Below are 13,038 nucleotides of genomic sequence, written 5' to 3' on the forward strand. Positions count from 1 at the left end.
TGGAGTCATGTATGATTTCCGTTCCACTTCTCACGTGTACACCACTTTGTGTTGGTCTTTCACGTGAAATTCCAATAAAATTGATTCATGTTTGTGGCTGTAATGTGACAAAATGTGGAAAAGTTCAAGGGGGCCGAATACTTTTGCAAGCCACTGTATGTCTGGTGAGAAGACACCATAATACACCTCAGGATAGATGTGTTTTTGTCATCTCCCTGCTTTTCCAAGCTGCTGATGAACCAAATGTTTCCACTGTGCAGCTATTTAAAGAAATAGAAATGAGTCTACAGGGAATAGCATGGTTTTTCACTGTGACCTCCAAGGCACGGTTCAAGGAAAGAGGTCAAAGGGTTAAAAGTAAGAGCCAGCCTGCTGTATATGATATTAACATCTTGGACTGCAACAAAAGGAACCCATAATATAAATAGTTATGATAAAAGTGTATATAACAAAAACAGCTGTTTCTTGTGCAATCAACTGAATGCACAAATATAATTTATGATGATTAATTCAGCTGAATAAAATAAAAACGTTTCCTCGGAGAATCCAATCTTGTGTCAGCTGGACCCTCTGTTGGGTTCGTGGCACGTCTTTGATCCGGTCGCTCCATAAAATGCAGCCCTCGCCTTCGTCCAGCAGTCTGGGAGATCTTTCCAGCATTCCTTCCTGTTTGTCGTCATGGTGCCAGCAGGACAGCTGGGCTGTATTTAAGGTCCTCCTCTTCTGAACTCTGACCAGAACGACAAAGACACCTTCTGCTACATCACACAGCCAGAGAGGAGGGAAGAATAAACCCTGAACCAAAGGACTCAAATCGGACCCTGAAGACAACTGCACGTTTTTTAGGCTGCAAATAGTTTTGATTCCATGCAGGAAGATGGTCAGTGTGGTGGATAGAGTGGTATTTGTTTTCTTCGTCACAGCACAGGTAGGAATCACAGTGGTAATGAAATATCCCTGTAGGACTTTAGGTTTTAATATGGAAGTGTTTTATTATTTAATACCAGGTAGTTAAATCATTTTAAATAGTTTTATATATATTTGATGTATATTTTTATATTTTTGTTTTACTCGCAATCAGTTTAAAAATGGAGATTTACTAACTTGTGAAATACATTTTTTGTTTTTTCCATAGGTTTTTACACTAGTCTGGTGCCAGGTGTGTCCACGTCGATGCCAGTGCCCTAAAGAGCCTCCCATGTGTCCCCCTGGGGTGCCTCTGGTTCTGGATGATTGCATCTGCTGCCTGGTGTGCGCCCGTCAAAAAGGGCAGGCGTGCTCTGACATGAACCCCTGTGACACACGTAAAGGGCTCCAATGTGACTACTCAGCTGACATCCACAAGAGGACTGGTATTTGTGCAGGTGAATGGGATGATCTTAGGGCTACTACATAGATTTTTCAAAATCATAGCTTAACCCTTCATAGTTTTGTCCTCTCTTGTTGTTTTGCCTTCTTCCTCCAGCTCCCAAGGTAGCTGTGTGTGTTATAGACGGCTCTGTCTACCAGAACGGTCAGACCTTTTTCCCCAGCTGTAAGTACCAGTGCATATGCCGCGACGGGCAGGTAGCATGTGTGTCACGCTGCAACGTGGATGTTATGCTGCCTGGACCAGACTGCCCCATGCCACGCAGGATCCAGGTGCCTGGAGAGTGCTGCGAGAAGTGGGTGTGTGAGCCCCAGGCTGGGGCCAGTGCACTGGGCGGCTTTGCCATGGCAGGTGAGAAGATTGCAAGTAGGATGAAATGAGATGGGCTGTTTATACTGAGGTGTACATAAGCTGCACATTGTTTTTTGAAATTGGAGTCACTCCTCTGTGAGACACAGTGCTAAAAGGTTTTGCATATTTCTTTGACATTTTTAGAGTTAAGGTAGTAAGAACCAGGAGAAGGAGTAAAAGAAGAAATTAGAGTAAGATTTGAGGACGAGGAAGCACAGAACAAAGAGACAGTGTTGCAACATGAGTCTGGAATGTGCAACCTGAGCATGGTCTCTTAAACATGCCAAGGCACATGGTGATCACTGGCTTTTCCAGAATATGCTTTGAAGCTTTTACTTTTAGATTTCTGTCTAAACTGCCTTTCTGTGTTTCATTCAGCCTACCGTCAGGAAGAAACTGTGAGTTTTGACGCTTGGGACCGGAGCCTGAACTGCATTGAGCAGACTACAGAGTGGGGAGCGTGCTCTCAAACGTGCGGCATGGGGGTGTCCACCAGGGTCACAAATAAGAACAGCCGGTGTGAGATGGTGAAGCAGAGTCGGCTGTGTATGATTAGACCCTGCGATGAGCAGCAGGTCCAGCTGACACAGCTTGCACAACAGGTACAATCTGAGTAGAGGTTTCTTCCTTTTCTTTAGCTTGCGTAACTTGACTGCATGAGCTAATTTCACAACGACAAAGCACAAGAATGGAGTTATTTTCCAGAGCGATGTAGCGCACATTAACTGAGTTGTCGTTTCTACCGCTCCCTGCAGAGAGGCAGTAGGTGCCAGAAGATGGTGAGGAGCAGCAAAGCCATTCACCTCTCCTATAAGAACTGCACCAGCGTCCAAGCCTACAAACCTCGGTTCTGTGGCTCCTGCACAGACGGACGCTGCTGCACCCCTCACAGAACCAAAACCGCGCTGGTGGAGTTCCAGTGTGCTAATGGGAAAACTACACGGAGGCCCGTCATGGTGATCACGACGTGCGCCTGCCACCGCCACTGCCCTCGAGACAATGCTGCGTGGCCGCCCTCAGAGCTGGGTTACACTGGCATGCGAATATAGATCAGGGAGTACCCAAAAGTTTATTAGTGAGATCACAATTATCACCAGAGTGTGGCTAATGACTCTGTTTTAAAACCATCTATATCTTTAGTATAAATGAAGAACTATACACACTATATTCAATAGAGCCATAATTTGGGACATGTACACATCTGACATCTGTCCATTGTGGTACATGTATTCATGTATTCATTTTTTGATTCCCCTGGTGAGGAATTGTTTCACATCCTGTGGAAGATAAAAAATCTTTACTTTTATTAAGTACGATGAAAGCACTTAAACCTTATGACTGGAATGGATTCCATCTGATGCCTCTTCACTTTTGGAGATCAGATACAGCATACTGCAATCCTTCCATAATAGATTTGGACAGATGAGTGTAGGCTGTAAAGAGTCTTTTAAACACCCTCTATTAAAGAGGTAGAGTAGTATGATGATATACAAGCACAGGGTTGTGTCATGACTGTACGAAGCCTTTCTCCAACATAGTGTTTATTGCTAATAAACGCAAGAATACCCTGTATCAGAATAAATGTTACTGTACAGCTTGACACTTGGATTAAAATTCATATTGATAAACAGACAGAAAAGAGGAGAGTGAGAGCAAAGGTTACAACCAGAGGCGATCAGTAACCTTTTCTCCCACCGTGAGACACGTTTTTGAAATAGCTGAACTGTTTACTTTGGACATGGTTGCAAACAAAAGCTCAACCGGTGAAAGAGAGTTCACTGTGGTGTCTAAGTGCCATTTCTAACATTGTCTTGAAATCTTGCCTCTGTTTTAAATGTACGCTTTTTATTTCTAGTGGACTTGTTTCTGTAGTTTTATTTAAAGTAGTGCACGTAACAGCTATTTTGATCATGACAAAAGTTTTGTAAATACTTGCTGTGTAGCCTGTTTGACCGAGTGTGTATTGAATACACAGTTAACTGGTAATATTAAACACAAATTGTATATATTTTTTCTGCTTGATCCTTTTCAGCTTCTTTTTGTACGTTTCTGAACAAAAATTGCAAATCCCAGCATTTGAAATAAAGGTGTATTTTTTTGTATGAAAGCTTTGTTCTTTTTATTGCCATGCAATGATAAAATCTGCATTTGGAATCATTCTTACTCTTGGGATGAAGGTAGGATAAAATATCATTTTCAATTGGTTTGAGCAAAATGTGAAACACATGCAAGTTTTTAATATAAAACTTGCAGCTTGCGAATAAAGCTTGCAGGACACAGCGTGCCACTGGTAGAATAGAATAGCCTTTATTGTCATTGTACAGAGTACAACGAAATTGGAGAGCCACTCCCTTGGTGCAAGATAAATAATAAATATAAATGTAAAATATAAAAAGTACAATAAAATAATCGCAAGTACTCAAACGATATATACAGGATAGCAGCATTAATATAATGACAGTATGAATAGCAGCATAATATAATGGCAGTGACGGTACGGTATAGCTAAGCAGGTTCAATTGTTTTTGTGCTTATTTACTACGGTGATAGCTCTGGGAAAGAAGCTATCCCTGAATCTGTTTGTCCTGGTTTTATGTGACCTGCACCGTCAGCCTGACGGTAATAGTTCAAACAGTTGATTGCTGGGGTGAGAGTGGTCCTTGATGATATTGCCAGCTCTGCTGAGGTACCGAGAGTTTGCAGTGACCTCCAGGCTGGGCAGAGAGCAGCCAGTGATCTGTGGGCTGTGTTCACTGGCTGCTCTCTGATGCTGCTGAATGCGTGGTAGATCCACATCTGCTGTACTTGATGTCTACGGGAAATTGTTACGTGACTATGTCAGACTCTGGATTTGCAAACTATTACTTGACTGACAATGGCTGCTCTACATTAAGAAGAAGAATTTAGAATTTGGTAATATAGTTTGAGAACCCACAAATTCAAATGACAAAAATAGGCTTTTTCCCAGAAATAAATTGACATATTTTATTTTTCAGGCACGTGTTTTGGGAAATACCTCTTCCAAAGGATTCCCTTTTGAAACGTTAAGATGTCTGTGTTGGGACCTGGGAATTACCAAACCCTGTGAACTCTGCTGACAGTGGGAGGTGGCTCTTTGACCTCTCTCCATGAACCCAACCTGGGCGGTCATAATGGAAAAGCCTAATATTCCCTGTGGGACTCCCACAGTTTCCTAAAATACCTCCTCAGTGGAAACTTTAGTTCATAGCTCAAATCAGCGGGGGCTGACAGTGTGGTCGGTGCTTCTGATTGCATTATTTTTGCTGTCCAGAGGTGTGTGGAGATGTGTGGTTTTAACATGTGGCTATAGGATTTTAAGCTTGTTATGTTGTAGTCAGTTGTATTTACTCTAAAAAAAATTTTTTATTGATATGAATACAAATTTTTTGAGGGATTTGCATAGAAAAAGTGAATGGATTCCATCTTATGCGAAATAGACCAGAAAACCAGTAACATGTAAAGAACAATACAGTAACAACTTGAAAAACATGCAGAATACAATTTAAAATCTTAGGTCAATACAGTATCACTGACATAAAGAAACCTTTTATGTATCAACACTGTATCAGTTATTATTATTTCAGCTTGTATAATGTTCTTAGTTCAGCATGCTGGCATGATACTGACATTAACACTATAACTGGGGCTATTGGGAATGTCAGCAGGACTGACCATGAGGCTGCCTTGCAAATAGAAATTTTGAGCTGATAATGCAAAATGAAAAGTTATCTTTCATTATGGTTATCTTAGAAATTTCTCTCCAGTTAATTATATGGCAGAGCTGCTAAATATAAAATCTTGAACATTAATTTCTGAGCAGCGAACAAATTGCTTTTACCTTAAGTCTCCAAGGAGCTTTAATTTTTCTTAAAAATTGAAAATAAAACCCAATGTGGTGGTTTAGCTACATTAAGTACTGTTTAGTTGTACTGTATACAGTATTTCATCTGACTTTAGTGATTTGTGAACATATGAGGGGGTATTAGAAAGCGTGAGCATATTGCTCCCCCAAGTGGTGTTACCATGCTCTTGAAAACCTAATGTGAATCATTTTTCATGTCGTGCAATAATAATGTACTCAAAAATGATAATATTACAGCTGTAAAAGCATTTATTGTGATTTTCTGACATTTTCTATATAAAGTTCCATCATATTGTTGCACATGGTTAAGTGGCAGATTCCTTCATCACTACGCAGCTGGAAGCACACTGACCACAGCTTGTTAGTCTTCCAGCTCATACAGGAAAAGATATCCATCTCTGTCTCTCTGTGAAGAGTAACGATGAAAAAAAAAAAAATAAATATATATATATATATATATATATATATATATATATATATATATATATATATATATATATATATATATATATATATATATAAATAATGCTTTAAGAAATACTCTTGAAAAACATTTTTAGTAGGAAGTTTAAAAAGTAGTAAATTAAAAAGCAAAGGTCAACATCATTGTTGCCAAGCATCCAGCACTGAAAGGAAATCACATCAGTGGTAGGATTAGATTAGTCCTCTCGTTCATTCAATGACGTCCAATATGAAATCAGAAACACGAATATCAAAACAAACATCCAGTATAAGCGATTTGATTCTGGATCTTGAAAAATTTCTCGGAACTTCCGTTGCAGCCTCTGTACACAGCTGAGTTCCTCAAAAGGACGAAAGAACAGGAAAATCCTCTCGCTGAAGTTGCAGCCAGTAACAGAGTACACTATCATTGCATTGTCTGGATCATAGAAGAACAAGCATCCCTGCTCATAATCTACAAACACCATGACTCTTTCAGGCCTTCTTCTTAAAACAGGCATTTGCAGGCATTGTTGACATCTGCAGTAGTTACTTCCTGACCTTACAATCCAATTTCCATTCCTGGGGTTTGGTCTGAATTTCTTTTGTCTTTGCATCGACTCCGGGACAACTCCTAAAACCCAGCCGGTCTGCCCTCCAACATGAACCTCGTAGTAAAATCTCCCTTCAGACAAGCCCTTATTTTCAGAGATGTAGGAATAGCCACCAATATGCCGTGGCTCCTCAGTGAGAAAAGAAAAAGGAGGAGGACCTACTATCCGATTAGGCACTTTTTCTTTTGCTTTACCTTTGCTTTTCTTCTTCCTCTGTGTTTTCAGTTTTATCCTCTGATAATTCTGTGCTTGTTCTTGCTTAATTTCTGGCTCTTCTAATTTTTTCTTCCCCATCTGAGCTCTTTTATCTACATATTCTTCCTCCAAAGGGACAGTATCGTGAGCGCTGTGTTCCGTACACAGGGTACAAACACGAGTCTGCTCTGTCCTACAGAAGAGCTCTAAAATTTTGTTGTGTTTTGTGCATATTTTGTCCTCCAGGTCATGCACAGGATTAGTCAGTCTGTGTCTTTTTAAGGCAGCGACTCTCTTATGAGGCTCTAAATGTGTCTCGCAGAAAGAAGCCAAACAGACTAAACAGGTTTTAGAGGCTCTGAACTTATTGCCAGAGCAATAATCACATGGCACCTGTCCAGGTGGGAGTGGAGAATTATTCTCAGCTGTTACAGGGAGCGTCTTAAAATTCTCCACAACCTCCCTGAATCCGGTGTTGACACGAAGTTTGAGCCCTTTGTTGAACTTCTCGTTGCACAGTGGACACTGACGTTGCTCTTTGTCTTTCCAGTGTTTGGTGAGACAGGCTTTGCAGAAGTTGTGTCCACATGGAATAGAAACAGGCTCAGTGAAGACATCCAGGCAGATGGAGCACTGGAGCTGATCTTCTGTCAGAAAACTGCTGGCTGCGGCCATTCCTGGAGCATGAGTTTGAAATCTATTGAGTATCAATAATAATACCTATTATTAATTCATAGAATTACTAATATGAGCCATTACACACCAGAAAAATAACAAAACAAGGCTAAAAACATGATCATAGAGTGACCCCGATGCTGCTGTCAACTAAACTTCCACGTAAAAGTCTAATCAACAAGTTTTAATCATTCACTTTACTTTGAATAAACATAATTAAATGGATGTTATTAAAGGACTTGATCCTTACCTTCCTGGACACAAATTCTTATTTGTTCTGCTGCCTCTTTAAAACAAACTATGCTGCCTTTAAAAGTTTGACTTTCGACTGCGCTGCAATGCTCACTTTCATTTCCTTATAAACGATTGAAATGTGCTCCTCCTCCCCTGACTCACACTCACAGGGAACAAGTCCAGGTTTAACTGGTGAAGTATTGTTGGCATCCACATGGCATGAAAAGTATGCATGTAAAAATGTACTATAAAAACAACAAACTATAAGCAGAATTCAAAGTATTAAAATACTCATCCTAGTTTTCTACATAAACCAGGGGAGCTGAGCCCCGCCTTGTATGCAGACCTGTTTCCTGTCTTTGTACACAAACTGCTCTGTTTGCTTTCATTTCCTTGTAAATGATGCGAAAGTAGCTCCATGCTCTGCTGAGTAACACTCCCTTTGACTTGTTTATTTATGACCCTCACCTCTTAACAGCCCTGAAAAGCAAATAATGACATTAAATGACTGAGAGCATGAGTTATATAAGCACTACTGTCTTTAATTATCTCTTACTGCAATCACTAAATTAACTTATTTACAAAAGCCACGAGAAGCGACTTTGAGTGTCTTAATCTTGAAAAACTCTCTTCTTGTAGCAAGCAAGTGCACTGTAAGACCGAATAGTAATAGTTTGATAAATGAAATGAGTTCCAACTACTTAAAAACCTGTTATAAGTTCATACACCTTTATTTTTTTGAGTAGTTTGAACAAGTTTGTTTTTTCAAGTTATCAGTACTTGAATATATTGATTAGTTTCTAGCATTGCGCTCAAATAATTTGAGTTTTAACACTGACGTCACTTACGTGCCTACGTACGTACCTACGTGCGCCACCTGTTTCTTTATGAAGTGCTGGCAACCATCTTGGATTCCTCGCTTCGAGTGCGAATGCCCGCTCATTACTCCGAAAGAAACTTGTGGAACGTTAATATCCGAACAGAAATAAAAACATTTGTCAAGGGGTTTTTTGCGGCATTGCCTTTGACGCTGGATAAAGGAGGGCATGCTATGGTATGTTACGGACTTTTGAACTGGAACAGCTAACGCTCTGCACTTGGCTAGCTGCATTTACCGCCTTTGCAGCATCTTCAGGAGTGCTTTTGTGGTAAGTTTTATTTTTTCTGAAACTATAGTTCTCCGTTGTATCGTTGGGTTTTTATCGTCATAAATGTACAACTCTAGCAGGCATTTAAGAATTACATGCATGCGTCGTTTTATCCATGTCGGCTTGGCCCCAAAGTGTTTGCATGAATTATGCTAATAAGCTCATATTTAGTATAACACATTATTAGTCCCTGGGACTAATAATGTGTTAATAACTTTTCTCATCTCTTACTATTTTAAAAGAAGTCTTTAGAAGGCATTTCTGGATTTGCAGATTATAAACTGCCTTGTGGTTAAATTGTTGAATCAATATGCACTGCTGCGCTGCTTCACACTTAGCGCATACGTGGATATTGATATTGGCTAGCCCATTTGCTAACTGGTGGAACTTAAAACTTACGTTTAGTTCTCTGGAGTTGTACATATTAAAACTGGGGCAGCAAAATTGTAGGCACAGGACATACTTACAAAAGCAGTGAATAATCATTACATAATTACGCGGTAGAACTTGGTTTACATTGCAAATAGTTATGTATACCAAGTTGAAATGTAGAATCTTCTGAACTGTAAAATTGTTGTGCCTGGTCTATTTTAGGTTAGCTTAAGGATGAATCCATCAATAATATATTTACCAAACAGTTATTTTTTCGTTTTATTTTATTCTGATGCCCAGTGTTCATTAGTGAAAGACTTAGTTTTTTAATCTGTCAGGGGCTGGGTCTGTGACACAGCATTTTGAGTTTATTTTGTATTTTTGCTTTCTTATGTTATATTGAAATGAGGTGAAGTTCTTGTATTGTTGTTGTTATTAGTTAAGGTTTAGTTGAGTTCTGGGCTGGTTATGTTTCATCTGTGTCTCCTTGGTTGTGTGTCTTTTCTGTTCTCTGTGTAGTCTGTCTTGCCTTCTGTGTTTTACTGTTATGTCCATGCCAGGGCAGAAGTAAATTTTCAGGGGTGAAGATGCTGTTTACCTTGACCAGCTAAGACTACAGATTGTAGATGAAGTCGAGAAAAGTGAAAAGAATCCTGATTACAAAGCTGATGCTCACAACTTTGGCCTTGCAATGCAAAGAGATCATCAATGATGACCTACCAGTAGGTCAGATCCTGGATTGCTGGCCTACTCTGAAATCCCAGTCCCAGGTAAAAATGTATATAGATGTATCTAACAAGATGTATTTTATATCAACCCCTGTTATCTGGCCTGTCTGAACAAATTATGCCTTTGGAGTGTAAGGATTTTGATGTATTTTGCAAAGATTTATAGACTAATTGAAACTTGTAAACACAAATGTATCCTGTGTGTTCAGATCTGTGCAGAATTCCACAGGATTACAAACCTCCACCTGAAGAACCACTTTTATGCTGTTGGACCAACATGCTCCCCGGCTCCAGAGCTTATTCAGAAAGAAAGCTGTTTGCACAGGGAACGTGTCTGATGTCCTGTCTCAGCTCTTCAGAAGCTATAATCTCCAGGTTAGTGAGTTTTTGTCTTGTTTTTTGAGCTTCATTTAATTTGATCAGTTTTTCAATTTTAATTACCATTCTTGACTAGGTTAGCCAATAATTTAAAATAAAAAATTTTCTTGTGATGTAGGAACAAGCTGATATCCATGCCCAAAGTGCTGGTGTGCTTCATGCCCTCTCTGCCTATTTGTACCAAGACACCTCTACCTTCATCAAAACATGGGATGTAAGTTTTGGACAAAGTTGTGAACAATATCTTAGTAGCATCCTTGTTTAGATTTCTCAAAACATTATGACACTTTGAGAGTTTGAGAAGCATCTCCATGCTTGGATCTGTCTACAACAGTGTCCATGTCACATAATGGAAACACTACATGTTTTTAATGTGTGTAGACCTTCTATAATGTTCCTAGCCCAACCATACATCACTGTACAAATGAAAAAAATATATAACTCCTATTGACTTTCTGTTGTTATTGCTACGAAGAGGTATGACTTTGCTTTACTAAAAGTACTATTTTTGTCAGTTTGTTTTCTCAAATCTTTGGTGTGTTGTGGCTTTTTTGTTGTTCAAACAATTGATTTCTGAGCTAGTAATAATCCAGAAATGTGACTTGTATAGATGAAACTAAGAGAAATAGGAATGCACTAACATGTAGTAATTTTGTTTTCTGTAGATGATGCATTCTGATAGACCAGATATTAGTGAAGTGCCACTTGGACTCCTCCTGATCAGAGCCAATTCCAGCGATGCAACATTCTTCTGCCCTGAGAAGACTGCAGTTTTGGTCGAGGGTAACATGATCATTGTTTTCACCACCCTGGCTGATGCATTTCTAGTAATATTTGGACTGACTGACGTCCTGCACCTAAGCTACCCAAAATGTTTGGCCAACATTTTTGACTTTATTCAGAAAGTTTTGATGGGTCTGAAGGGTGGGAAGTTGAAGCCCAAAGTGCTGAGTCTTAAAAATGATCTTTTGGCAGCAGAATAATGTCCAGGATTCCTACACAGCCCTCAAGTGCCTGTTAAAGCAAGTAATTCAGTTTATCATGTTTCCAAGTCTGGATAAGTTTTTTATAAAAAGAGAGAATAGAATAAAGAAATCTTTGCAGACTCTGTTTCATACTTCATTATCTAAAAGCCACATCCAAAGTAAAAGGGGTGATTTTATTATTTTTATTTATTTTTTTCCCCCATCATCACTTGTGTTTTAGTTGATTTTGATTGTGTTTTTAGTCAGATAACTGTAAATCTATAGAGAAAATGAAGGACAATCTCATTTCTGGCTTCTAGGTGGGATCTTGAATGTCACTTAAGGAACGTTCCTCCTGAACTACTCATAACTGACATAAGGCGCTAAGGAGGTTTATAACACTTTGTTTATGTCTCTAAAGAAGTATTTTTCTATTTAAAATTTTATTGCTTTGTTGTTGAGACTGTGATTGCACTCTACAAATGTGCATTTTGCATAACCACAGTACTGGCATATTAAAAAGGTTACCAATTATATTTCAGTGTATTAGCTGCACTATACTGTTACTTTCATTCGGTTTTCCCACCTAATAATGCAGGATTTTCTTTTCCTTTTGTTTGTTTGTTTTTTAATAAAAAGGCCATACTCATGTGTTAATCAAATTTGAATACTCTTAAAACATGTTGTGAAATTCTTTATTTCTAATATTGTAACCTTGTGCCAAAATTTCTGACATTATTCCCTATAAAATGTGGTGGATTTATGTCTTTGGGCTTTTTGTGTCAAAGTAACTCAATAAACTTGTAACTTGAATTTATAATTTATATTTTCTGTCTTATGTTTTTACAAGTGTAATTATTTTGGGCACTTTTTTTTTTTTTTAAATCAAATTCAAAACACAGATTTGGATATTACAAGCATTTGTATTTAAAATTTTTGAGTTGTATTAGCTTAAAATGGTTAACATTTTGAAACTAAAAATTAATTCCTTAAAGTTACTTGAGCTAGATTTGTACTTGAAACTCAAAATATCAAGTAGAGAGTACTAAACCAAAAATGTGGATATAACATAAAAACATTTATCAATGGTACTTAAAAATATTTATCTGAAGCTAATAAATAAAGTGTGTTTATTTAACTTTTATTTTAAAGTTTTAGTTACTTAAAATATTTTATGTAATCAGTTTCACCAAAAGTTTTGAGTAAAATTAACTTATTGGGTTTTACAGTGTGGTTACTTGTACAGCCTCTGTTCTTAAAGGGTTAACTTCCACAGCTATGTTTGTGTGTTTCGCTCACAGGAATGAACTATTGTGCAATATTCCTTCCTTTGCCTGCACATTTGACTGAAGTTCTTGTTTCTAATTGTGGTTGCCTGAGTTTTAAAACCACCCAGAAACAGATAGTGCAAAGTTGTACTTGGTCAACAAGTTATATGATAATGTTTTATTTTCTTCTATAAAACCAAAGGTAAGCACTTTACACACTTTAAGTGCTACCAGCATGACTATAATCCGTTTTGTTTTATTTTTTTCATTTCAGTATCAGATTCCATTTGGCACCAGCATGTCACACTGACAGCTGGCTTCTCATATATTTGTATAGCTTTGTGCCAGTCAGTTGTCCAGCTGCCATTAACTTAATCTCCCAGCCCCCTTTTCACCATTCAGCATCATGCCACCCCT

The 13,038-nt window shown here is 38.4% G+C and overlaps 2 protein-coding genes across 3 annotated transcripts; one reads left to right on the forward strand and one right to left on the reverse strand.

Moving 5' to 3' along the window:
• The first annotated feature begins 877 nt into the window (after positions 1–877).
• LOC146622568 (CCN family member 3-like) lies at positions 878–2,770 on the forward strand. Its single transcript, XM_085365241.1, has 5 exons — positions 878–928; positions 1,136–1,364; positions 1,466–1,720; positions 2,099–2,322; positions 2,476–2,770. Exons 1-5 carry the CDS (start codon positions 878–880, stop codon positions 2,767–2,769), a joined length of 1,053 nt encoding a protein of 350 aa, XP_085221367.1. The 3' UTR covers position 2,770.
• A 3,487-nt stretch (positions 2,771–6,257) lies between these two features.
• On the reverse strand, positions 6,258–7,842 carry LOC146622569 (nuclear factor 7, ovary-like). Of its 2 annotated transcripts, none has more exons than XM_085365243.1 (2): positions 7,779–7,842; positions 6,258–7,530 (listed from the first exon to the last, which is right to left on the reverse strand). In XM_085365243.1, exon 2 carries the CDS (start codon positions 7,526–7,528, stop codon positions 6,263–6,265), a length of 1,266 nt encoding a protein of 421 aa, XP_085221369.1. In that variant the 5' UTR covers positions 7,529–7,530; positions 7,779–7,842; the 3' UTR covers positions 6,258–6,262. The 2 variants fall into 2 exon arrangements, with proteins under 2 accessions (XP_085221369.1, XP_085221368.1); XM_085365242.1 differs by having other exon boundaries at positions 6,258–7,550.
• Between the last annotated feature and the right edge of the window lie 5,196 nt (positions 7,843–13,038).

This window comes from Diplotaxodon limnothrissa, linkage group LG11 (assembly GCF_057381915.1).
Source record: "Diplotaxodon limnothrissa isolate DT_005_m linkage group LG11, D_limnothrissa_male_GT1.1, whole genome shotgun sequence".
Taxonomy (NCBI): domain Eukaryota; kingdom Metazoa; phylum Chordata; class Actinopteri; order Cichliformes; family Cichlidae; genus Diplotaxodon; species Diplotaxodon limnothrissa.